Here is a 27401-nt window from a genome sequence, read left to right as displayed (position 1 = left end):
GGCATGGGCTGAGGAGGCTTCCTGCCCCTTCGAGGTACATCCTGGAAGCTACATGTTACCTGGGTTCATGTCTGATGGGCCAAAACTTCATCACGTGGCTACTTTTAGCTGTGGAAATGGAGGCTGACAAAGTCTTTGGCCAGCTTATAAAAGGTTGTTTACAAAAAACCCAGAACTGATACATGGGCCAGATGGCATCCCCGACAGATCTGAGAGGCAGGGGCGGTGACGTGTGCAGGTGATCATTTAAGGCTTCAGCTGGACCTTTGCCAAATGGATAGAACAGTGGTTCTCAAAGCACTGTTTAGAGCTGCTTTTACATCTAAAAATCGAAGACTTTCCCCTCCCTCCACCCCAAGTTTGTGTTTTATCTACAGTTACTGCATTAGAAATTAAAACCACAGGCACCTGGCAGGCTCAGTCAGCTAAGCCTCCAACTCTTTGGCTCAGGTCATGATCTCCTAGTTCGTGGATCTGAGCCCCCATGTCAAGCTCTGTGCCAATGGTGCGGAGCCTGCTTCGGATTCTCTCCCTCTCTCTGCCCCTCCCCTGCTCATGCAAGTGCATGCACACACTCTTGGAGATAAACTTTAAAAAAAATAAAACCTTAAAATATCTGCTTAAAAGTAACAGCTGGGGTGCCTGACTCAGGGCATGCCACTCTTGATCTTGGGGCTGTAAGTTCAAGCCCCGCATTGGGTGGAAGGATTACCTAAAATCTTAAGAACGTCTCTCAAAACTTGAATAAAAACTAACTCCCCCAAAAATGTGACCAGGGGCATTATCTGTACCTTTGCAAATCTCCTTGTTGAAGTCAGCTGGATTCTTACACCTGTAGGCAGTCCATCACCATGTGTTTTGAGGTGTCGGAAGAAAATCTGGCCTCTCCCATGTGGTTGAGATGGGAATATTGATCGCCATTTCAGATAACGTTCTTTATTCTACCCAACCCGACAAAGGGTGGTTTCTTAAGGATTAGTTGCTGTGTAGAATCTGTAGCCATATCCACAACCTTTTCACACCGTTAAACTAAAATCCATTGTTGTAATTACTTTGGCTCTTAACCCCTGCTTGAATTTTTAGATGTCCTGCATTAGTCTCTTGAAAATACCGGTTGACCCACTCACGTGATTCTTCCAAATATTGACCCATTTCATAATCCTGTAGGGAAAAAAATCCCTTCATATTCTCGGCCTCCTTGGAAAAAAAAAAGTCTAAGAACCAGGAAGCTGTGCCCTCAGGGGAGGGACTCCATTCTGACGTCTCAACTTTGCGCTCAGAGCTGGGATGTTACCCTCGCCCTGTTGGTGATTTTCCTTGCAATGACAGGTTCACTTAGTTCCTTCTGAAGATTTGCCAGATGCCAGACCTGGGGCAGGAAAAAAAACCCGTAGTTGGTCTGCTCTTTGAAGTCCAAGTGGTGTGGACACCTAGCTTGCATCCCAGCCACGTGACGGTGCTTGTTCTCCAGACAACTGGGGTACTCGGGTTCACGGCGGAGTGCCTTCTGCATACTTCGTATTTCGCTACAAGTTGTTAAAAAAAAAAAAAAAAAAAAAACTTCAGGGGGAGTGGCTTAATCAGCAATTTGCGGCTGGGAGAAGCTACTCCTAAGTGAAAGGAGCTCTGTGCTCCCTGGGACGGCATGGGGTGAAGGGCATCCGTACTGCTGGCAGAGCTGATGATCGGTACTCGGGCACCTGCAGTTCTGCTCAGCGACTCCTGTGGCAGGTGTAAAGGTCAGCAATGAAAACAAAGTCCCCCCTTAGTCAAAGGTATTTCCATACTACTACAGGCTTTACCAGAAGAGACTCCGGGACCCCCGGGCACCCACGGACTGCACTTTGAGAACCGTAGAGGGTGGAGTTGGAGAGGCAAAGGCAGGAGGGTGGGGGTGCCGCAGGCACAGGAGTGGCTCGGAACGGGGCGGGGGGCCTGTGTACCCGGAATGTGGGCTTGCTGCGGACTTCTATTTGGGAAGAGTCAATTAGCAAGCTGGCTGTGATCACATTGGAGACTTCTTGGAAAACCAGACCTCGATCCTGGATCTTATTACCTTTATCCTAGAGCTACGTCTTCTCGAGGCTCCGGGGTGGCTCAGTCAGTTGAGATTAGGACTTTGGCTGGGGTCATGATCTCGAAGTTCATGGGTTTGAGCCCCACACCGGGCTCTTCACTGTCCGCAAAGAGCCTGCTTTGGATCCTCTGCCCCTCCCCACTCATCCGTCCTCCCTCTCTCTCAAAAATAAACATTAAAAAGAAGTCCTGTTTTGTCTATGTAGCCCAAATGCCAGTTTATCCTGGATGAAAAAGTGTTTAATGTTTTATTAGAGCGTGCAAGGGGAGGAGGGGGGAGAGAAAATCCCAAGCGGGCTCCGTGCTGTCAGCACAGAGCCCGACGTGGGGCTCAGACCCTCGAACTGCGAGGTTGTGGCCGAAATCCAGAGTCCAGAATCGGACGCTTGGCCAGCTAAGTCACGCACACAACCCTCTCCTGGGTGAAAATATTTAATCGAAGTGAAGATGGCCCCGTCCTGCAGCACGTCGTAACAGGAGTTGGGCTTAAGGTTTCTATTCTGAGGTTTTACTTCCTCACTTGGTGGCGGCAGCAGGTTAATCAGTCGTGAAAGGAGTGGAGGCGTTTTTCTCTTTTCCCTCTGCTAGCAGACCGTTAACTGAACGTGTGCACACTTTTCCTGGGAGCTTTGATAGAACATGCCAGCAATGCTCTCTGCTTAGGACTTGCAGGAGATGGAGGGGGGAGTGTCAATTAGGCTATGAGGACAATGTCCTCTCAGTGGCAACTAAGACTGCTCGGCCCCTTCCAGTGTCCCCCAGAGTCCATCACTGCTTCTCGCCTTGTCGTCTTCTGTCCAGGACCCGGCCGAAGCAGCAGCCTCTGTCCGGAACCTGCCAGATAAAGGCGGTCTTGACCTTTTTTTTTTTTTCTTTCCTGCCGTGGACCCTCTCCAGAATGTTTTTCAGTGCGATAAAATGACGTTAAGCTATATTTTAGTACAACTGGTCAGTGTTCAGGGGGAGACACAGAATCCGAAGCAGGCTCCAGGCTCTGAGCTGTCAGCAGAGAGCCCGATGCAGGGCTCGAACTGTGAGATCATGACCTGAGCCTAAGTCGGAAGCTTAACCAACTGAGCTACCCGGGTGCCCAGTGTGGTCTTCTACTAGACTAACCCTTTCTATTCCACACTAAAGACCAGAAGTGAAAGCATCACCTGGGATCTTGTTAAAAAGGCCGAATCTTGGGGCTAACCCAGACGTGATGCAAACTACGTTTTTACTCTTTAAGTTCGGCGCAAGAACTAGGAGATGGTGGTCAAAGGGTGCAAACCTCCAGTTCCGAGACGTACGCGTCCTGGGGATCTGACGTACGGTGTGGGGACTGTTCAGTTAACGTTACGTTCTCGAAAGTTGCTGAGCGTAGATCTTAAGTGTTCTCCCCACAAAAAAAGAATAATTCTCTGAGGTCAAGGAGGTGCTAACTAAACTTGTAGTGGTGATCCTTTCTCGATGTATTCTTATATTAAGTCATCACGTTGGATGCCTTAAGGTCCTGTTCGTTATATCTCCAAGCCGGACAAAACCGCCTAGTGATGCAGCCTTCCTCACCCCCGCATTAGTATGTGCAGGAACCCAGAAGAAACCCTGTTTAATGTCGGGTCAGCTACTAGATCCTGTCTTAATTGGGAAGTAGTGACGAGCATAAATGAGGCTTCAAGAGACCCGCAGGTATGAACATGGTTCCTGTCTATTGACCGGGGTCTCAGATCAATTATTAGTATGACTATATTATTAGTATAGCGTGTTGACTGCACAGTGGGTAGGAATGCTAACTTCCAGTTAGAGGTAGTAGAAATAAAAATTGCTTCCCGTATAAGGTCTTGGGCCCCCTAAACCTTGCCCGCAAGCCCTGAATTAAGAACCCCTGATCTGGAATGTTACTGGTCATCCCGGGCAAGAGAAACGTGTGACCAACCACACCCTGGCTGTTAAAGAGCCTTTGCCTGGGGGTGCCTGGCTGGCTCCGAAGAGCTGGTGACTCTCGATCTCGGGGCCGTGAGTTCAAGCCTCTCATTGGGTGTAGAGATTACATAAAACTTGAAAAAAGGATTTGCCTGACAGCAACACCTCAGCTTGAATTCTATTTCTTTGGGCGGCACAAGACCCATACCTAAGCCTATGGTCAGTCACGGGGCCAGGGAGGCAAAATTCTCCTGGGCGGGGGCGCATGGTGAATACTGGAGCAGTGAATCGTTCGCTTCGGGGTACATCTCTGACCTAGCGATTTTAGTGGTCGTTGATCTGTTTTCTCCTGGTTCAGACGTTGTAATTTGACCTATTCCTAAACCATTATCCTTGTTATTAAATCTTAATTTGATTGGGGTAAAGTTCTACGTAAGTCACGATGGGCTCGACGTCCTGCCCCCTTCCTCTTTCCCAGAGTCTGGTGGAATTGTTGTCAATCGGGTAGGTAGTCTTGTCTCCCACCCCCACCCTGGGGACACTGGTCAATAATCAGAAGACCTTTTTGACTCTTAACACTGGGAGTGGAGGTGCTCCTGGCATCTAGTGGGAGGTGGTCAGGGATGCTGCTGAACATCCCACAGTGCACAGGAGAGCCTGCAGGAAAGAACTAATTGACCAAAAAGGCGATATTGAGATTGAAGACCCTATGGTCTTGATATCTTCTCCTTGAGCAGATCTCCCTTCTTAACCGTTATATGTGTATACGGGTTAGCTGCTGCGTATCCTAATTTCTTCTAGTTTATTAAATTGCCTACGGTTCACCTTTAGCCTTTTGTTAACCGTGAACTCAAGTCTATAAACATTCCTCTGAAAACAGGGATAGGCTCTAGGTTTTGATCCATGGAGCTCTCCCTGTTCATCTCTAGGGAGCTTGTAATCTGATTTTGATTCTTGAACAAAAAGAGTTTTAAAATATGCTCTTGGGGCCCCTGGGCAACCCAGCTGAGCGTCTGGCTCTTGATTTTGGCTCAGGTCATGATCTCACGGTGGCGTGGGTTTGGGCCCCTCATTGGGCTCTGTGCTGGCAGTTCGGAGCCTGCTTGGGATTCTCTCTTGCCCTCTCTCTCTGCCCTTCCCCCACTCAAACTGCCTCTCAAATAAACTTTAAAGTAAAAAATATATGCTCTGACTTTTGGAAAACCGTTTGTGAAACCATATTCATTTCAGAAGTTTGAGTCCCATCCACTTGGTTTTATCTTTTCAGTATGAATTTCTCCGTGGCTTTCGCCATGATTTCTGTTTTGCCTAACAGTTGATACTCTTCTAGCACTTTTCCTACAATGTTTTTCTGTCCTAGAATATGTGTTTCCTACAATAGGTTTCTACTTGTCATTTTTATTTACCTTAAGAGCATTAAACTGACCCCTTAAACGCGTTAAAACTTTTAACAGGGAAACTTAATCCATTTATCTTTACTTATACGTAGTTTGATTTTTACTTGTGTTCTTTTGCCTCTCTTTTATGGTTCTCTTGTGGTTTGGAAGCAATAGTTTGCATTTTATTATATCCCACATCTTCCTTTTTGTTTCCTGATGTACACAGTTCAAGCGTGATGCCCTGAGTCATCAACTGGCTTTATTTTCTCTTCCCACTCCATGCTAGTTCAAGTATAGGACTCCATTTAAATAATTTCTGTAGAACTTTTGCAGACACTGCTCTCCTCTTGCTGCCATCCAGGGTTGTTGGAGGAATGATAAGCTGATCTGAGCATTTCTTTCTAATAGCTGGAAGATCTCTTCCTCATGCCTCTACATAAGCCATCTGAAGACCCGTGGCTGTCTTTCGTGTAGAGAAGTAACTGTTTTTTCTGTTCTGTCCTAGACCGTCTAGAACTGGCTTTCATGTCTTGTACTTTCCCCGTTGTCCTTTTGGGCAGCCTTCTGGGAGATTCTTTGGCTCCATCATCTAAGTCCTCTTGAGACCACCTTTCTGCTAGACAACTTGGAGTCTTGAGAGTCCTGGGAGAATAGAAGTGTCACGAAAATGAAAATGGTTTGCTTTTAGAACCTCAGGTTCGTGGACATGCCTTTTGTGGTTCTGGCTTTCCCCCTAAGCATTTGTTTGTTGGGTAGGGTTTTTTTTTGTTTTTTTTTTAACCTGCATATGATCAGTCTGGAGTGGTTGTAGGGGAGGGCTGGAGCACTCCTCGGAGGAAATGTTCTGGCAATAGGGTTCTGTTCTCCAGAATCTCTCTGGCTCCTTGAGGCCTTTGCACTGTTGCTGTGGTTGTCAGTACCCCCACTTTCTAATAGCCTGGGGGTAGACACCGTTGCTGCTGTGGTTTGGTAGAAGTAAGGGAGGGAGTCATCCCGATCATTCTGTGTGGTTCGTCAGCTGCTGAGCCAGAAAGCTGTTCTAAGATCCCTACACCTGAACTTGAATACTTCTAATAATCCCTCGCTTTCTCCCAAACCGGGTTTGCCCTATGATGTTCTCCTTCAGTCTGATTTTAGCTCATCTGTTTCTTCGGATTCCTTAAAATTTGTGAGCCATCAACGAAGAGCCCACCTTCTCGTGTCCCAGTGCGCTGAGCTATGGTATCTTCCTATCTGGGCATTTGGACCGAAGAAAGAGGCAGACCCCTATGCCCCGGCTCCCATCTTGGTCAGATCTCTTTGCCACCCTCTTCATAGAGAAACCCTTAACCCCTTGAATCTTCCTTATGTGTTTGAAGGAGACAAACCACACAAGTGTGAGTTCTGTGACAAGTGCTTCAGCCGGAAGGACAACCTGACCATGCACATGCGTTGCCACACCAGCGTGAAGCCCCACAAGTGTCACCTGTGCGACTACGCCGCCGTGGACAGCAGCAGCCTCAAGAAGCACCTGCGGATACACTCGGACGAGCGGCCGTACAAATGCCAGCTCTGCCCCTACGCCAGCCGCAACTCCAGCCAGCTCACCGTGCACCTGCGGTCCCACACAGGTAGGTCCCTGGCCTTGGAAACCTGTGCCTTACTTGTTACCTAGCCTCTTAACCTTCATCTCCTCAAAACACAAGCATCTGAGGTGATTTGATGGTCCAAGCAAAAGAATTGGAATTTTCGGTGGTTTTTCACCAAGAAGACAACTTCCAGTAACACATGGAAGTCGGACAGCTGGGTTCTCTAACTTCATAGACCACAGCTGGGGAGGAATACCCAAGACAGCAGTTAAGCAAAGGCTGTGTCTCCAGAGTCCGATGTATAAAGTAGGCATTTCCGTCATTGTACAGAAACCGATTCCATGCCTTAATTCAGAAATGTGACAAAATTAGTTGACGGGAACTGCAAATCCCAAGTTTCTAGTTTCTGGAAATCAGACTTTGCCACGAGCTTGCTCTTCCCCTGGTGAGACCCCTTTTGAATAACAATAGAACCAGCCAGCTCATGGTGGCTCAGGAAAAATGGGGGTTGGGAAGCTCAAGAGGCTGAGAAAATTAGACTTTTCAGTGAATTCGTAGAAGATGGTGAGCAGGCTGAAAATGCTGACATCTGAAACTAAGTTAATCAGTAAATAAAATTCCAGCAGACAAATGGGAGGCAGACATAGAGTTGGGAGCCCATCCTTCCAGCCAATGTCTTACTGCCCTGAGAGCTCTGAACTTGAAACTGGCATGTAGACCTGCCAAGGCCACATAGCTCAGAGGAGAAGCTAAAGCCGATTTGGCAATATGGCCCCAACTGCCCAGTGGCAGATAAAACCCATGACACCTATGTCTAATCCTAAATCAGTCTACTCTTCCTAAATCCAAATATCAATTGTGGATTATGAGTCACGGCAGGAAACGAGTGATCTAAAATGCACCAAAGCGAACCAATCCTGGAGTTAACCAAGTACTTGGGTAATCGTTTCCATCCTAATTGGTATCTTCCCACTAGCAGAAATGTTGCATCCAAGACGAGTTCTATGAGAAGGCAGTGAGAACAAAGTATGAATTAAAACGAGAGCTGCTGTCTACAAAGGTAAAGAAATTTCCCAGAGATTAGATGAAAAAAATCTGATTTGTATAACTGAGAATAAGAAGTTGGAAGTTCGGTGTCAGTAACTAGGCCTAGGAAACAAAGAAAACAGAAGTGAGAAAATCAAATGAGAAAGAATTTCCCAATTCTAGACAGCTGTGAGAACGGACAGGGTTCACAAGGTTCCAAGCACAGAGGGGGTGGATGGGGAGCATCAAACCTAGGAAAACTTCTCAGTGGTGTTGGCTTCTAAGGGGATAGTGGAATAGTGTCCTCAAAGCTGGGAAAGGATTTTGAAGGAAGAATTCTATACCCAGCTAAACTTCCCGAAGTATGCAAGTAGAAAGTAGGCACAATCTGCAAGAAGTCCAGACTTCCAGCCAGTCTGCTCGTGGAAGTTACTGGAAGATAGGCTGTTCTCCAGGGAAGAAGACCTAATTTGGCATGAGATATTTGATGTATATTTGAATATAGCTAACAGAGTTTGTGGTAAAGAAATCTCCAGATAATTCCTCTGTAGAAGGTTTAAGAGAAAATTCAATAAATCGGAAGTTAACCCACAAGAAATTTCCCGTAAACTGTTACATAATTAAAAGACTGGATGACTCTGAGATTATGGCAAGATTCTTTTTTTCCTCAGTGCATAGTCCAGTCAAGAATTAAGCTAAACTGTGAACCAAAGTAAGCATGAAAGAAAAGCGAATCAGTTTGACCTTGATACTAGCCCATGGCCCAGGTGTGACAGTAACCCTCTAAGGAGGTGGACGGAATTCTGGTCCAGTATTTGCCCCTGGTGAATATGACCTATACCCAGTCCTAAATTGTGATTTGATTCTAACACTGAAAACAGCTAGTTAAAGCCTGGGAATTCACTGGTCAGAATGCAAATGTTCTGGAACTTAAATGTGAAAATAAAGCTATCCTGACGAGTAGGAAGACATAGTGTGGTGAAGAGGAAGGAATCCTCAAGAAACCTCTCAAGCTGACAGACTAGAAGTCGGGAAGTTATTACCCAATGTAGGAGGTAACACCAGTAGAGTAAAACACCTACCCAATAATGGAGGGTAGGGGGAAGGATGGGTGTGTAGGATAAGTGAGATCCTCATCTTTGCTTAGGTTCAGCTGATAATGATTAAAGTAGGAACCTCCCAAAGCACTAAAAACCCTTAGCAGTGCCTCCAGAGTACAGAAGGAGGCTATGGATTTTCAGTACTTGTTGCTGGGCAACATATTCCCTCATTAATTTTGTAAGTAAAATTCAATCTAATGGTAAACTTTGGCTTATATTACTAAAGTTTCCTATCGATTGATATAATACAGCTCAAACGCTAGAGTAAGCGATTAGGTCCTGGTTGGATTTGGAACAACTGTAACCTAAATTGTACCCCTTCCACGTCCAACTTTGAGGCGTGAGAGTCAGATTCGAAAGTAAAGTGACCTCATGAAGAGCATGAACTTGGATATCATGGTGCCTGAGTTTAAATCCCTGCTGTTTGACCTCCCTAAGCCTCCATTACCCCATCTATGAAATGGGGGTTATGGTACCTACTCCTAAGATTGTCGTGAGGAAAAGAGAAGGTCACGGACGTGGTAAGTGGTGCTGTTAGGGAGTCACTGGTAGGTTGAGTTCAAAGACCCAACTGTCTCTGCGGCTACAGGTATTCTGACGTATGTTTGGGGGGAGCTCTTTCGCCTGCCCGCTCTAATGGAAACACACCTTCCGTTGTTAGGGGACACCCCCTTCCAGTGCTGGCTCTGTAGCGCCAAGTTCAAAATCAGCTCGGACTTGAAAAGGCACATGATCGTGCACTCGGGGGAGAAGCCTTTCAAGTGCGAGTTCTGTGACGTCCGCTGCACCATGAAAGCCAACCTCAAGTCGCACATCCGCATCAAGCACACGTTCAAGTGCCTGCACTGCTCCTTCCAGGGCCGGGACCGGGCCGATCTCCTGGAGCACAGCCGGCTGCACCAGGCCGACCACCCCGAGAAGTGTCCCGAGTGCAGCTACTCGTGCTCCAGCGCGGCCGCCCTGCGCGTGCACAGCAGGGTGCATTGCAAAGACCGCCCGTTCAAGTGTGACTTCTGCAGCTTTGACACGAAGCGGCCCAGCAGCCTGGCCAAGCACATTGACAAGGTGCACGGGGACGAGACCAAAACGGAGAACCGGGCCCCGCAGGGCAAGGAGGGGCCCCGAGGGAGCAGCTCCCAGCACGTGGCCAAGATAGTGACCCAGAGGGCCTTCCGCTGTGAGACCTGCGGCGCCTCCTTCGTCAGGGATGACTCTCTGAGATGCCATAAGAAGCAGCACAACGACCAGAGTGAGAACAAGAACTCGGACTTGGTCACCTTCCCACCCGAAAGCAGTGCCTCGGGGCAGCTCGGCCCCCTGGTCTCCGCGGGGCAGCTTGAGACACCCCTGGAGCCCAGCCAGTGCCTCTAGTTCAGCCAAAGAGGGTGGTCAGCTGTCTGGATTCCAGGCAAATGCCCTCCGAGTTGAGGCCGTCAAGCCAGACTTGAGCTGCCAGCTCCGGGGACAGCCGCCCCAACTTTCCAGGCCCTCGAGGCAGTGGCCGCAGTCGCTGGCATGAGAGGCAACGCCAAAGCCCCCGTGTGGAGACTGCCCTCCACGTTGCCGTCTAACCTCCGAGCGTCGTCTAAGCAAGCGGACCCAGGCGTCCCGAGGTGGGGGGGGGGGTGTCCATCACGCACGGCTCTATCCGGTAGGGATGGTTTCATGATGGTTTCTGATCCTAAAACGAATCCATCTCTGATGGGATTATTAAACTACTTAGACGACATGGAAAACCAAACTGATGCAAACAGTGGGGAAGGTTAAGAGGACAGCGGGGTATGTGGGGGGGCCTGGGGCGGCTGGAAAAGTTCTGTTTCTTAACCTGGGTGGCGGTGACGAGTGTTCGCCTTATGCGCTCGTGTGGTCCCTTTTTAGCGTTGTCTTCTAATAAACAGGCAGACTCCTCTGTGGGATGACGTAAGAGGGACGGTCCATTTTTGTCTTTACGCCCTTGCAGTAGAGAGGTTATGGCATGGGGTGCCCCAGCCCGTTGGGTAACGCATTCTGAATGCACACGGGCTTTCTCCAGGTCTCTGCTTCAGGGAAGTGAAACGCAGTTGGATCTGTAGGTGGCACCAAAGGTCAAGCTAGCACTCCCTGCGCCTGCCATACGCATTGCGAAACTCCGCTTCCGTGCTTCGTGAAGAAAAGACTAGGGGCCCAGTGGGGCCCCAGCTTGGTTCTGGGACACGTGATGGCCGGAGCTTAGAGTCTCCTCCCAGTAAGCACTTGGTATTTGCTGCGCCAACAAGTGGAAACCCCACCCTCTTGTAGATGGACATTTTGCTTGGCCAAAACTTCGGAGGGCTCTGGAAAGGCCAGTGGATATGTAATTGATCCAAAGCTGTTTTGTCCTTTGACACCTTTCCTCACATCCGGTCTTTGTGCCCTCATCTAGTTAGACGTCTGTGCTTTTAAAACCAATTAAGTCGATCCATTGTTTTTGGTAAACTAAGAAAAAAGGACGTGAGAATTTTTATAGATTGTTTACAGGGGAATAAATGGTTTACTTATGAAATAGCAAGAGGTATGTAGCTTACTTTGTTATGCGTTCTGTTGTTTGAACGTATCTGATTGAGGTGTGGCATCGGGTGAATGATAAAACCCTGTCGGACCTCTTTGTTGCCAGAAGAAAAGATGAAAATGATGGAAACGCGTGATAGAATTAATCCTTGCTTTGCGTCTGTGGTTTTCCACTGTTCAAGGGAGTGTTTGGTTAGCGAATGCCAGTGCATTGTACTGATGCTGTTGTCACATTTCTGCTGTTTGTCACGAGTCTTATCTGTGTTTCTGTTCTAGTAGCAGGGGGCTGTTGACCTTTCAAGTGGGAACCCATAGATCGAAATCATAAACGTTCCTCGAACTTTTGGTATCACAGCTCTTCAGATACACAGGAACAGCCTTTTTGAGAAGGCCTATTTTTTTCCCCCCATTTTGTATGGACTTTCAGAGGTCCAAGATCCACCCTGGGTATCGTCCAGCAATTTGGATTCCCTATAGGGCAGAGGTCAGCAAAGACTTCCGGACCAGACGGTAAATATTGGAGGCATCGTGGGGCCATCAGGTCTCCCTTGTGACGAAACTCTGGTTTTAGCACAAAAGCAGCCATAGACTCTAAGAAAAAGAATGAACTTGTCTGTGTTCCAATAAAACTTCATAACGTAGGGGCGCCTGGCTGGCCCAGTTGGAAGAGCATGTGACTCTTAGTCTCAAGGGTCGGGGGTTTGAGCCCCATGGGGGGTGTAGAGATTACTTAAAACTTTAAAAAAGAAACTTGATAATTCAGGAGGTGGGAGAGTAAACTGGCTATCCCTTCCAGGATGAGACTTCAAGCGGACAGTCAATACCAAAACTACGGGAAACCTCCGTGACGGTGCAGACCAGTAAAGCCAAGTTTCTGTGCCTCGGTTTGCAAAGTCCCTGTTGGTCTGAAGGGGGGAATTGAGCGTGTTGGCAGTTTGACTTCACCTGGACTAGGAGTTGGTGAGCTTTCTCAGTCAAGTGCCAGATAGTAAATATTTGGGGCTCTGCCGGCCTTTGTCTCTGATGAAACTATCGCACTGTGTTCCCTTATGCTGTTGTAGCACAACAACTCCACTCTGCCATTGTCACTGCAGGAGCCAGAGGCGATAGGTGAGCAAATGGGCGTGGCCATGTGCCGATAAAACTTTATTTACAAAAAGGGCCATGATTTGGAGGGCCAGAGTTTGCTGACCCCTGGGCTGGACTACTGAGTGCAAGCAACGGGGTAAGTGATTATGGGTTGAAAACGTGGAGAAGAGCTACTGAGGTGGCTAAATGTCCTGGGATCCCTTCGAGGAAGGGGCTATTTCACTCAACAGATGAGTTCAAGGTGGCAGGCACTGGGGAAAACTGGATCCTCCTGATTCTTCTTCAGATGGGCTATAAAATCTCCAGGGAGGAGTCCAGAAATCAAGATGATGACCTCATGTTCTTGTCTGCTTATGGTTTCTTGCTGCCTTCTAAACCCTATAGACCATGGATTTTTTTGTTCCTGCATTTAGCTCCTTTCTTAAAAGGATGGACCCCCAGTCCTCTTGCCGTGGCCAGACCTTGTGCTAAAACTTTACCTGCGTTCCCTGATCTCTCCCAGTGCCATCCAGAGCTGGGACTGGAGTCAGGGAGTGGGAGGCACTTGCCCAGAGCCCCAAAAGCTACATAACCGACAAATATTTTGATCGGCGAGCTACGGCGCTGAGGTCAGCCACTTTGTTTTTGTGAAGTGGCATTAGAAGTTGGCCTGGGACTTAGGGCAAGCCATCGGGAGCAGACTTGGATCCTATCTTTAAAATTGCATTAAAATACTGACCTTTGATCAGTGAGATGGTTGGTACCACTTTGCATTGGCACCTGAGGGGACCGCCTCACCCACCGCACCCTGGTTCCTGCTTCTTGTCCAAATGCAAAAACCGAAACACAAAGGTGAAGGAACTTCCTGGAACAGACTTGGGTTTCAGCCGCTGGCAGGGTAGCTCCAGAATCCAAGTTTTTAACAAGAGTGCGAGGCTGGGTCTCGGAGAAAAATCTTGTTAAGCTAATAAGTTGACCTGAGCCGGGGTGATGACCACCATCCCCAGGAAACCTTTTGATGTAAGCGAATGGGGTTGAGGAGGAAGGATGCGAGGAAGGCCAGCCTCTGGCAGTACTATGTGGCTGACCTCCAGCCAGAGACTCAGATTCTCAGTTTGCTCCTCTGCATGTGCCGCTTCAGGCGTTTGGCGTAATGATAAAAATCAACCGGCTTAGAACAAGACCGAGGTTGACTTACCTGTTTGTCCTTTTCTTGTTCAGGGGGGAGGCAGAATGGGGAATGACCAAGAACTAGCACTGTAGCTTCTGACGTTGGGGATCGTGGCTTCTGTCTTCTCACCCAGGCTGGATCTTCAACGTGTAGTCCAAGATGGCGGCCCTTAAGCTCCCACCAGGTGGAAAAGGCCCATCCCCCTTCCCCTTAACACTACCGAGAAGTTATAGGTAAACTTCTGCTCGCCTCCTTTAGTTACGTAGCTGGTCACACGGTAGTGAAGGGTGCCGGGAGGTGGTGGCTCTGGAAGAGGCTGTGCCAAGTTAAAACCTGGAAAGAGACCCCAGATCGTGAGTGTTCTCTGACCAGTAATGCAGTCACGCGGCCTCCTAAAAGTTGCAGGTGACTTTTCTAGGAACCCCCTGGTCTGGATCCTGAACCCTCGGTGTTCTCCACACAAACACTTCTATCTTATCAGGGTTTATTGGCCTTCATCCAAGGTTTTCTGTCACCCTAGTCCAGTGGGTCTCCACCGTGGCTACAGTCACCTGGGAAGCCTTTAGGTATTCGGAATCTATCTTGGGGCAGGGGGATTGGTATCTCTTGGAGTTCTGCAGGTGATTCTAAGGTGCAGTGGGACAGCTGCTCCAATTCGAAGACCTGCCACGTATGCTTTCACAGAGGGGCCAACGCTCGACTGTTCTTGCCGTGTTGAAGTTCTTAATTTTTTTTTTAATGTTTATTTTTGAGAGAGAGCTGGAGTGGGAGGGGGGAGGGGGGAGGGAGACCCAGAATCCAAAGCAGGCTCCAGGCTCTGAGCTGTGAGCACAGAGGCCGATGCAGGGCTCGAACTCGTGAACCGTGGGATCATGACCTGGGCTGAAGTCGGACGCTTAACCGACGGAGCCACCCAGGCGCCCCTTTTGAACGATGTAGGCTTCGATTACTGCATTAAATAAGCTCTAGCAGCAGATCTAGTAAGTGCTCTCCCTTTGCAGTAGTGATGGTGTTTCAAGATCACTAGAGCCGTGATGTTAAAATGCCTGATTTCCTTTGACTTCATACCCGGAATTGACGGGCTCGGTTGGAGCCTAGTGCAGGAAGCTCCTCTTTCCTGTCCGAATCCCGGACCTCCTGGATTCCATCCGTGGTCCCTTGATCCTATATGAAGACCACTAGTGCTGATGCAGTTTCTGGGATCTGGTGTCCATGGTGAACTTGCACGTCTGTCATAACTTGACCTGGTAGCACCAGCATTTGAAAACTGGTCCCCCCCTCCCCGTACCCCTGCTCAAAACACCTTGCATTAGGAGGCTTCACCAAATGGGTTCCTTGTACCGTCTTTTTCTGATAGGCTGTTCTTTAAGATGACTCAGCGCTCACATGTCAGTCTAAGGGACTTTGGCCCCTAGAAAATACCTTGTACGTTCGTCCGACCGTTCTGACGTTCTCAAGACACTGCTCGCACTCAGGTTTTATCATCTGTTTCTTGGAAGGCTGCAAAAGACTGGCTTCAGCCTAATACCAAAGGTAGGCTTTTTGCCCAAGGCTGGGAGGGTAACCTGTGAATACGGAACGGTTAATTCTAGTATTCAGCCTGGTGTCCCGAGCACTTGTTTTAAGCATCCTGGGAGGGGAATGGGGTTTCAGGTGTATTGGTGGTTACTTATGGCTGTGAAACAACCTACCTCCATTTCTTTGAGTTTTGACAAGTGATCCCTTCAGGAGGGAGAGAAATTGATTCCCTGCGTATAGTTCTTTAAAGGGGCGCCTGGGTGGCGCAGTCGGTTAAGCGTCCGACTTCAGCCAGGTCACGATCTCACGATCTCGCGGTCCGTGGGTTCGAGCCCCGCGTCGGGCTCTGGCCTGATGGCTCGGAGCCTGGAGCCTGTTTCCGATTCTGTGTCTCCCTCTCTCTCTGCCCCTCCCCCGTTCATGCTCTGTCTCTCTCTGTCCCAAAAATAAAAATAAAAAATAAAAAATAAAAAAACACCTCTCTGGATTTGGAGAAAAACTGGGTCCATCTGCCTCCCGGGTGGTTCGTACATCCCCGGTTACCAGAAGACCTTTCCGCTGTCCGTATCTGAGGGAATCCGAGGTGCAAATGTCCTTTGGAAAGGTGTCCCCTTTGAAAGAAAAATCTTTATTCCAGATAACTCCTTTCTTCCCTGGCCCTGGCCTGGTCTCTAGCCCGGGGGCCAGCACACTTTTTTGTAAAGCAGGTAGTAAATATCTTCGGCTCTGTAGGCCCTTCGGTCTCTGTTGCAACAACTGAACTCTGACCTTGTAGCATAGAGGCAGCCATAGACCGTACGTAAGGGAATGTAGAGCTGTGTTCCAGTTAATCTTCGTGGGCAGTGAAAGGACTTTCATGTAATTTCTCACGTCACAAAATACTTTGATTTCTTGTTTAGGCAATTAAAACTCTAAGAACCCCTCTTCGTTTGTGGATTATACAAAAACAGTTGATGGCTTACCATGGAAAAAGCCTGGGCAAAGTTTACGCAGGATCTCTGGTTCTTTGGGCCTACAATTCTCATAGGAAGTTTGTTTATTTTAATAACAGGTAGTTGGCTGGCTTTGGCCCCTAAGCTGTAGTTTTTAACCCCTGCCGGTCAGAACAGCTTATGAACTTTTTTTTTTTAAATTTTTTTAAAGGTTTGTTTAGGGGTGCCTGGGTGGCTCAGTCGGTTGAGCGTCCGACTTCGGCTCAGGTCGTGATCTCATGGTCTGTGAGTTTGAGCCCTGCATCGGGCTCTGTGCTGACAGCTCAGAGCCTGGATCCTGCTTCGGATTCTGTGTCTCCCTCTCTCTCTGACCTCCCCCGTCCATTCTCTGTCTCTCTCTCTCTGTCTCAAAAATAAACATGGAAAAAAATTTTCCATGTTTATTTTTGAAAGAGCGTGAGCAGGGGAGGGGCAGAGAGAGAAGGAGACGCAGAAACCGAAGCTCAGGCTCCAAGCTGTCAGCACAGAGCCTCACTCAGGGCTCGAACTCACGAACTGTGAGATCACGACCTGAGCCGAAGTCGGACGCTTAACCTACTGAGCCATCCAGGCGCCCCATGAAAATATATTGTTTAAAATTTTTTTTTTTTTTTTAACGTTTATTTATTTTTTTGGGACAGAGAGAGACCGAGCATGAACGGGGGAGGGGCAGAGAGAGAGGGAGACACAGAATCAGAAACAGGCTCCAGGCTCTGAGCCATCAGCCCAGAGCCCGACGCGGGGCTCGAACTCACAGACCGCGAGATCGTGACCTGGCTGAAGTCGGACGCTTAACCGACTGTGCCACCCAGGCGCCCCGAAAATATATTGTTTAAACCGCTCTCCTTTCTTAGATTGTTCTTGACGTGATCAGAACGTTTGAATATTCTTTTGATATGTGCTGTTCCCAAATACTGCTTTTATATTAACAGTTCAAATATAAAAGCCTGTGCCATGTAGTGGTCCCTATAATCGTTCGTGTTTCTCAAACGTCTAAATGATAGGAAGTGAGTTTGTCAAATGTTCACTTGATTAGCTCAACACATCGTCAAAGTCATTTATGACTATTGTTTATATTTCAAAAGTGTAATACGTACACTTAGTTTAGAGAACAGTATCAGGGCACCTGGGTGGCTCAGTCAGTTGGGCGTCTGACTCTTGATGTCAGCTCAGGTCATGATCTCACGGTTCTGTGCGTTCGAGCCCCACATTGGGCTCTGCATTGCCCGTGCGGAGCCTGCTTGGGATTCTCTCCTTCCCTCTCTGTCCCTCCCCCACTCGTATTCTCGCGCTCTCTCAAAATAAGTGAATAAACTCAAAAAAAAAAAAAAAAAAAACAGTATCAGGATGTGCCGTGAGCAGTCTCCCTCCCATCTTGGTCCCTCTTTGTCCCTTTCAAGAGGCAGCTAAGATCTTTGTTTTCGCACAAGTTTTGATTTCAAATTTGTCATCGTCGCTGGTTTGGTGTTGGGTTCGCTGCCCAAGGTTTACAGTCGTGAGCACTTCAGGCGCGTGCTGCTCTCCACCACCTCTGCTCCACACGGCAACTTTGCAACACGGGTGATGCTGGCCCCACTCTTTTCAGGGGCTCCAACGGACTTCCGGGAGAACGGTCATCAGTCACCAGCAGGGAGTGGTCTCTGGACGTCTTGTGATTCCACCTGTTGCCTGCACAGGAAGTGCCTTGGCAGGGCACGGAGGTCCTCCGTCTAGCCTCACGTGCTGAGCGGGGGTGATTCTTGCCTCCCACCTTGTCAATGACCTCTCCATCCCCTCTTCCTTTTCTGCTTCCTTCATCTGCCCTGGGGGCCTCATCCGTGACGGACGTGCGCTACGACGCTAACTGCGTGGCCCCTGCAATCCCCTCAGAGACGTGTGTGACCTGGTGTGTGACCAGCGGCCGTTCCAATAAAGATACATGGCCTAAAGACCAGCTCTTGAGGATTCAGATTTCAAAAATTGTTCTTGAAGAGGCGTAGGATGACGGGACACCTCCCCTGACCTTTCTTGCGTTTTTTGTATCTGGTGGGCATGGTCGACCATTAAAATAAGCCCACGTTTGTGTAGTCAGACTAAACTAGAATTCGGCAGTGCTTTATCTGGAAAAAGACTACAGTGGAGTGAACGAAACCTACATCCTGACCAGGGCCACTCAAACTGGAAAGCAACACCCTAGATGGTGTAGCAGTCAGCTATTTTGGAGACGATGTTGCGTAACAAACCACCCGCCCACCAAAACATGGGGGCTTTCGGCAGACATTTACTTTTCTCACTGGTGGACTCGGCAGCTCAGTTGTATGTTAAATGAGCTGGACTCCAGGTTTGGGGTTGGGTTCCGGCCTATTCCGTGAACCTCCATCTTCTCCTGGGGTCAGTGACCGTCACGATCTTCTCATGGCCGATCCCAGGAGCACGCGAGGCAAAGCACAACTCACAACGCCGGCGAAAGTCTCTGCTCGTGCAAGCCCAACATGAGGGGTGAGGAAATACGTGTCCTGTGCTCTGGGAGGACTGCAGAGGTCAACAGCCAAGGATGTGGGCGCCTCATCCTATTAGAGAAGAATAGGAACCAGTTGACTAATCTAGGGATCAGCATTCTACAATCCATGGGCTACATCTGGCCAGCCGCCTGTTTTCGCAAATAGTGTTATTGGCATCTCCGTGTGCAGGTGGGCGAGATCATTCCAGATTCACATGCGATCGTGAGAAGTAATACAGGGCAAGCTCTTGTACGGTTCACCTTCTTTCCCCCCAGTGATGACCCCCCCATTTTTGTACAACCCTTGAGCTAAGAACGGTTTTCATATTTTTAAATGGTTGAAAGAAAAAAAACTCTTTATGATCTATGGCAACTACATGAAATTCAGGCTCCTGGGTGACTCAGTTGGTTAAGCATCTTGAGTCTTGGTTTCAGCTTTGGTCATGATCTCGTAGTTTGTGAGTTCGAGCCCCACAACGGACACTGTGCTGGCAGTGTGGCACCTGTGTGGGAGCCTCCCTCTCTCTCTGCCCTCCCCATTCAGGTTCTCTCTCTGAAGAATTCTTTAAAAAACGTACATGCAATTCAAATGTGCATAAATAACACTGCACCAGAACACAGCCACACCCCTTCATTCCCTTTGTCTGTGGCTGCCTTTGTCCCACGCTGGCGGAGGAGAGGCAGAGACCCTGTGTCCTGCAAAGCCTAAAATATCCAGAACCATGGTCCTTCCACAGGAGATGTGCCCACCCTGCCCTAACCCGCAACACTTGATGTGCAGTGTGCTGGCAACAGCTTGCCTTTGGTTTGGTTGGTTTTGGTTCATTTATTTTTACCCCCTTGTGGGGGAAGCCAGTGTGGGGCTTGAACTCACAACCCTGAGATCAAGAGTCTCCTGCTCTACTGACCAAGCCAAAAGACACACCCCAGTTTGCCTTGGTTTTGTGATTGCTGTGTGTCAGGTGTTTTCCCAAGTGCTTTACCACCACCCCACCCCCAACCCCCCCCCCCCCCCGCTTAAGTCATGTGACCATCACAAGAACTATAAGGGGGGAGTGGGGGGGAGCCTTTTTATCCCCATTTTACATATGAATCAGCTGAGGCTTTGGAACTGGCCGAGAACGCCTAGGGTATGTCATGAGTGATGGAGTCACCATTTGTACCCAGACACCCCAATACTGAGCTTCTTCCCCCGTATTAACCCCTGAGCTGTTCCAGGTCTTTCTGCCATGTCCCCAGTGGTCATGGGTCCAGTGGATTTTAGGTTCTCTTGTGTGCTTAGCCGATGAATGAAAACAGAACGTCAGAAGAATGTACCAGAAGCACTTGGCAGGGCTTTTATATTCTCTATCGGAACTCTTTCCATCCCGAGAAGCCTGTTTCAAACGCTACCTCCTAATTCTGCCTGACCAGAAGGACTCTGTCTTCCCTTTTCCTTCCCAAAGCAGACGTCGCTCTTGTCAAATTCTGCTCACAGGGATCGTGGCTGTTGTCGTTGTGGACACGTCATACCCTCCACTGGGCGTATAGACAGCAGGGTGCTCACGTCGGTACTAAATTCTGTGGGTGTATGGTACCTTCCAGATTTGCATGCTAAGTGCGGGAAGCACCGACGTGACACACTATGATCAGGAATCTTGAAACTTTGCCTCTGGTGTCCGGGAGGACGTGAAACCCGCCTGATGTCGAGTGGCCCTTGGTAGGGAGCATGGATGAGGCATTTGGAAAGATGAGCCACTTTCTGGTATCGACAGTGTTCTGTCCTCGCGAACTATCGATACTTTTTTTAGTAACTCTGTTTTTGCTTTTGTTTTACATTCATTTTTGAAAGAAACAGAGTCCGCGTGGGGGAGGGGCAGAGAGAGGAGACACAGAATCCGAAGCAGGGTCCAGGCTCCGAGCCGTCACCACAGAGCCCGACGCGGGGCTCGAACCCGCGAACCATGAGATCATGACTTGAGCCGAAGTCGGACACTCAGCCGGCTGAGCCCCCCGGGCGCCGCGCACCCTTAGGTCTTGAACGTGAACTTCAGATACAGCGTGGTGGTTACGAACCCAAAGGCTACAGTCAGGATGCCTGGTTTGAGCTCTGGCTGTCGTTTAATCAGCTTCATGACCTTGGTCCTATCACTTGAGACCTCCGTGCCTTATTTCTTTATGAAATGAAGATAATCGTAGTGTCTCCTCACAGAATTGTCACAAAGATTAAATAAATTAACGTATGTAATAGAGCTGGACTAATAAGCCCCAGGTAAAAAGCTACCTAATTATAATTTATGTTTGTAAATGAGTAGTTAATAACTGCAGACAATTCTCCTTACCCATGCCTACCAGGACGTGCAGGAGTTTCCTTGATCAAATCAGTTACGTGTGACTTTGGAATTAATTCTATACTGTTTGCATTGGATTTAGTTTGTTAATAGGAATCTCCACTGCTCATACTTGAATTGGAACAGACCACACATTTTGCCTTTTTTCGTCTTTGGTCAAGTACAAAATGCCTGTGTCTTGCAACGACATGGACAAAAAAAAGGAACAGAAATCATCTGTTTTATTATGAAGAAAATTCAGTGCCTCAGCCAAAGATGGGGGCAAGAGATTCTTGTGCTCCGTGAGGGGGAGACTCCCTGGAAGAGGAATTCGGCTGTATTTACCAAAATATAAAATGCGACTCTCCTTGACCCAACGATTCTCCCTGTAGGGATTTCCCCCATGGAATGAGTTTAATGGAGTATGCAAGTGATTACGTGTCAAGATGTTCAGGGCAGCGTTGTCCGTGGGACCACTTAGCGGGATACAGCCAAAATTTCCATAAGTGGATGACCGCAGAAACCTCAGTGGCCTTTTTTTTCCTCTTTCAAAGGTGTGGTTGATGTGGATAATGGTTGAAGGTGAGCAAAAAGTAAGTTACAGAACACCTGTCCCCACTGGTGTTCACAAAAGAGGTTATGTGTGTGGCTCTCGTCTCGAAGGATACAAAATAACCTTAGTGGTGGCTGTCTCTGGTAAATGAAGCAGGTGTGAGCAGAGGGGAGCTTTTATGACTTTACTAGCCTTCTGTTAGGCTCTTTACAACAAGCAAGTCCTACATAAATAATGAAAAGAGCTTTTAAGTTTATCCCCCCATTCTCATTTATTCCCTTTGATGTCCACATTCTGAATACATACGATACGTTAATTTAAACATGTAAAATGCTTTCGAATTTAAAAGCCCTATGAACGTCTTCCTTCTCGTATTTTGCTTTGCTCCCTCCCTGCACCTGTCTCCCCACCCCTCGCCATCCACCTTTGGACATTTTTAGCTTCGCTTTCTGCCAGCTTCTGGAGAAACCTCGGACAACAAACTGAAAGAGTTCTTTATGACGCCGTTTGCGAATTGCACAGAGTCTCGTCTTTCCAAACGTGAGCCTGGAAGAATTGATCACCTTTCTTTGTTGCTTTCTGAGATGCTAATTTCAGGATAAAATAGGAATTTACTCCATTAGCACAGTAGTCCTTTCAGCAGCTGGCCCTGTTTCCGTCTGGAAAAAAAAAAAAAAAAAGATTTTCAGTCATACAGTGGATCTTTTCACTGATTTTTTTAAGTTTATTTATTTTGAGAGAGTGTGCAGACAAGCAGGGTAGGGGCAGAGAGAGAGGGAGGGAGGATCTCAAACAGGATCTGCACTGGCAGCAAAGAGCCCAACACAGGGCTGGAATTTAGGAAAATGTGAGATCATGACCTGAGCCAAAATCTGTATATAGTCAGACACTCAACTGACTGAGCCGCCCAGGCACCCAACACCGATTCTGTCGATGATTCACCTCCCGCTCTTGTGCTTCCCTCTGATACTGTATTTCTCAAGAATTTTACCACATCTTTTAAGAAGAGGTAATATTGTACTAGGAGACGACACGATGTATTACTGATATTTCAGGAGAAATATTTCACACCAGAATAAAATGATGTTAATTTTTAAACTGCACTACGATCATTTTTATTGTACAAGTTAGATCCATGCTTGTAGGAAATTTGGAAAATACAAAACAATAAAAGTAAAATTACCTCTAATCTCGGCCTCAATTCACAGGCAACAGTTGCTCTATTTTCGTAGAGCTTGGTCCGCTTGGCGTGTTTTTACATCATTGCCTAATGCGTTACCGCGTGCACAATTTGACATTTTTATCTTCCCTTCTTTAAAATGTAGCAAGACATTCCCCCATGTTCTCGTGTGCACTACTTAGACGTTACTTTCTGTCGTTCCCTCAGTGAACATTCGGGTTTCTTCTAATTTTTTTATGATCAAAAATAATGCTATATTTATCATCTTAATGCATGAAGCTCGTTTCAAGATAGGATTATTTTCTTCAGATAGATTCCCAGAAGTCGAATTACCTTGTCAAAGGTTCTTAGCATTTTAAGAGTCTGGCCAGATGTTGCCAAATTGCTTTCCGCAAAGATTGCTCCAGTCTTACACTCGACGGTACTGAGAGGCCAAGTGTACTTTCCCCTGCTCCAAAATTAGGTGTTATTTTGCTAAGCACCATACTAATTTAGTTAAGCCAGTTATCCTTATGGCATTAGTAACTTTTAATGGCGTTAGCAGATTTTTAAAACTCCGTACATGGTCATGTTTTTACATAGTTTAAGTGACATATAGTACAGTAAATAAATGGGAAAAATGATTAGTATCCCGACAGTACCAACACACAAATAGAAAATTTACCAATCCCTTAATCCAAGGGCACAATAAGCACTGTATAGAGGCGCCTGGCTGGCTCAGTCAGTAGAGCATGCAACCCTTGATCTCAGGGTCATGAGTTCAAGCCCCACGCTGAGTGTGACAATTACCTTAAAAATCTTAAAAGCAAAAAAAACACTGTATAGACATAAAATCATTTGCAATTTCACCCCCTCATTTAGCACATGATGATTGCAGTAACTAGCAGAAAGGGAAATTATTAAGAATCGGGACTTTTTGCCCCCACATTGGGAATTTATCCCCTGCGTGTCGATTTCCTTAATCGATATTAAATACTGCTTGTGTATCAGTTGTAGGACCATAACTTCTAATCGGACAGTGATGTTGATGATGAGCAAAGTTGCCGGCACAGTTTTTTGGTAATGACTTGGCTTGAGAATTGTCCGGCACGGACCCGTTTTCCATTGATTATCTTTCATGGCTAATAGCCTCAAAGACTGTTTCTACTCCTGTATTTAAATGTAATCTTGATAGCTGAACAAAGCACGGGTCGAGGAAAGGGTATGGGGGTGGGGGCCGCGATAAAACAAATGTACAGCTTTGCCGGATTTCAGTTAACTCTGAGGGCAGCCTAAAAATCGGAAGTGTGCAGCCGCTAATTAAGCTCCTTATGTCAGAAAATGGATGGAAACCTCGGTGGGGGGAGCGGGGGAGACTCTGCTCCCAGCGAGCGCTCAAAGTTGACATATTTAAAAAAAAAAAAGAAAAGAAAGAAATACTTATCTAGTATCAGGGGCTACTCATGCTGGCATTTCTGTAACTGCGTTTGATCATTTGGGATAAGACTCAAGACTTGCACAGTAGCTTAGTTTGAGAATAGCTGGGGGAAAAAAAAAAAGAATAACTGAAAAATGTGTGCCAGGGATAATCCATCAATGAAAAAGAACGTAAGACAGCAATAAAGATGATATATGGTTTGTTGATATTTTTATTTTGAATTTTTTAAAATTTATTTTTGAGAGAGCGGGAGACAGACAGAGACAGTACGATTGGGGAGGGGGCAGAGAGAGAAGGAGACACGGAATCCGAAGCAGGCTCCAGGCTCTGAGCTGTCAGCCCAGAGCCCGACGCGGGGCTCGAACTCACGGACCGCAAGCGAGATCATGACCTGAGCCGAGGTCAGACGCTCAACCCACTGAGCCACCCAGGCGCCCCACAGTTTTCTTATTTCTAAATAGCGTCCACACCGTGGGGTTGTTGTCAGGGCTCCATGATGTATCTTATGTAACATGTTTCCTGGCATGGTACCCGCACATCATGAATTCTCGTTAAACGCTGTCCTCCCATTCTCTGTCATTTCAGAACAAGGAACAATTGGCTGTACTTATATAATTGGCAACTAAGTAATGAGATCACGAACTGTGAGATCATGAACTTAGCGGAAGTCGGATGCTTAACCGACTGAGCCACTCAGACGCCCCTGTTGATGTCATTTTTAAAATAGAGACTCCTGGCAGCCACCATGACTGGTTTTGTATCCATAGAATGGGATCCTGTTGTATAAGCTCCCTGAAAAACGAGTGCTAAGAGAACAAAACCCTCAAAAAAAAATACAGAACAAAACCTTCAAGAGTATGATCTCACCCCCATAAGGGTGCCATAGTTAACACAAAGATTGCATCACTTATAACACTGTTAAGGAGAACACAAAAGTCGATGCCCTCAGTTCAGCAATACTCAGTGAACACCTACTATGTGCCTGGCATTGCGCATGACAGAGATACGAGAGAGAGATCTCAATATATGATTTTATTCCTTTCCTTTTAAGTAATCGTATTTTATCATTATAAGAAGTGATATATAGGGGCGCCTGGGTGGCTCAGTTGAGCACCTGACTCTTGATTTCGGCTCAGGTCATGATCCCAGGATCTTGGGATCCACGCTGAGCTCAGAGCCTGCTTAAGATTGTCTCTTTCTCTTGGGGCGCCTGGGTGGCTCAGTCGGTTAAGCGTCCAACTTCAGCTCAGATCACGATCTCGCGGTCCGTGAGTTCGAGCCCCGTGTCGGGCTCTGGGCTGATGGCTCAGAGCCTGGAGCCTGCTTCCGATTCTGTGTCTCCCTCTCTCTCTGCCCCTCCCCCATTCATGCTCTGTCTCTCTCTCTCTCTCTCTCTCTCTCTCTCTCTCTCTCTCTCTCAAAAATAAATAAAGGTTAAAAAAAATTAAAAAAAAAATTCTCTTTCTCCCTCTGCCCCTCTCCCCTACTCGCACACACTTGCTCCCCCCCCCAAAAAAAAAAGTAATTTGTAGAAGATTTAAATTTTACATATAATTAAAAAAAAAGATGAGGGACAATTCAATAAATGTGGTTGGGAAAATTACTGGGGCGGGGAGGGAAGTAAAGTTAGATTCTGCATTTACAAAACTAGATCCCCACTGATTAAATAGCAAAGCCAAAAAAAATTGCTGGTTGTGGAAGAATGTACGGAAGAATATATTTATGTTCAAAAGACACAAAAGCCATCAAAGAAAGATTTTGGATAGCTCCAGATCTGAAATACCGATTTTTTTTTTTTAATTTTTTTTTAACCTTTTTATTTATTTTTTTTGAGACAGAGACAGAGCATGAACGGGGGAGGGGCAGAGAGAGAGGGAGACACAGAATCTGAAGCAGGCTCCAGGCTCTGAGCCATCAGCCCGGAGCCCGACGCGGGGCTCGAACTCGCGGACCGCGAGATCGTGACCTGGCTGAAGTCGGACGCTTAACCGACTGAGCCACCCAGGCGCCCCCTGAAATACCGATTTTAAAAAGGCACACAGCGAAGTTAAAGACCAGCAGGATGCTGGGTGAAATATTTGCCTCCCATATTAGACAAATGACAAATCCAGAATCCACAAAGAACTCTTTCGGTAAGAAAAAGACAACCCAATAGGGGAAAATGTGGCAAAGGCTGTGGACAGGAACAGACACCTGGCCAGTATGGTATGCGGGAGGCTGGACCGAGCCAGACGCAGGAAAATGGATGGGGGAGCCCATTTCCAAACGTTGAGACCGGCAGACGTTTCCCAGTTGGTGATAACCACGTGTTGACAAGGGCCAAAATATGAGATACGAGGGTCCAGTCCCCATTATCGATGAGCTTGCTGTATTGCGGCCTCAAGGCGGTGTCCATAGGCTTCCTCCACTTTGAAGTTTCCTTTTCCCCTTTGTACCTTGGGGGGGGGGTGGCGGGGAGCACCTGGGTGGCCCAGTGGGTTAAGCTTCCGGTTTTGGCTCAGGTCGCGATCTCGTGACCCATGCGTTTTGAGCCGCACATCGGGCTCACTGCTGTCCCCATAGAGCCTGCGTGGGATCCTCTGTCCCCACCCCTCTCTCCCCCTGCCCAACTTGCACTCATGCACCTACATGCACGTGCTCTCTCTCTCTCAAAAAAACACATTTTTCAAAAATCTTAAATACATACCTTATGGGGAGATTCTTTGATGCCATGCAAATGTCCTGTTTCTCTACATTTTCTGCCCCCCTGCCCCACACTTTAACGCCCATCAGTGCTCCGTGGCTGCAACAATTACTCCCGTGGTGTTTGCCAAATGATGATTTTTCAAACTCTGGCATTGCTTTCTCATTTATTTACTGGAATTTCTGTAAGGAAGCAGTGCCCTTTCCCTCCCCCCCCCCATTTATTTATTCAAGTATTGACTTGAACCATTTATTATTTTCATTACTTATTTGGTTAGCTCAAAGTGGTTTATGTTTGGCCATTGAGATCATCTTCGTGTTGGCTTCCGCGTCTTTTCGTCACACCCTCATCATTTTTTTTTAATTTATTTATTTTGAGAGAGTGATAGCCAGCGAGTGGGGGAGGGGCAGAGAGCGAGGGAGACGGAGAATCCCAAAGCAGGTTCCACGCTGTCGGCACAGAGCCCAGCGCG

The 27401-nt window shown here is 47.5% G+C and overlaps 1 protein-coding gene across 3 annotated transcripts in view; it reads left to right on the top strand.

Moving 5' to 3' along the window:
• The window catches only part of ZFP64 (ZFP64 zinc finger protein), a 92653-nt gene extending 81072 nt beyond the window's left edge, over positions 1 to 11581 (top strand). For all 3 annotated transcript variants that reach the window (XM_086702506.1, XM_086702504.1, XM_086702507.1), the window contains 2 exons: positions 6719 to 6970; positions 9716 to 11581. In XM_086702506.1, the coding sequence (XP_086558632.1) occupies positions 6719 to 6970; positions 9716 to 10425 (962 nt within the window). In that variant the 3' untranslated portion in view covers positions 10426 to 11581. The remainder of the gene's footprint in view (positions 1 to 6718; positions 6971 to 9715) is intronic.
• Positions 11582 to 27401: the final 15820 nt, after the last annotated feature.

Source organism: Puma concolor, chromosome A3 (genome assembly GCF_028749965.1).
Source record: "Puma concolor isolate L17-30 chromosome A3, mPumCon1.1.hap2, whole genome shotgun sequence".
NCBI lineage: Eukaryota > Metazoa > Chordata > Mammalia > Carnivora > Felidae > Puma > Puma concolor.
This window is presented reverse-complemented; position numbering and strand designations above follow the sequence as displayed.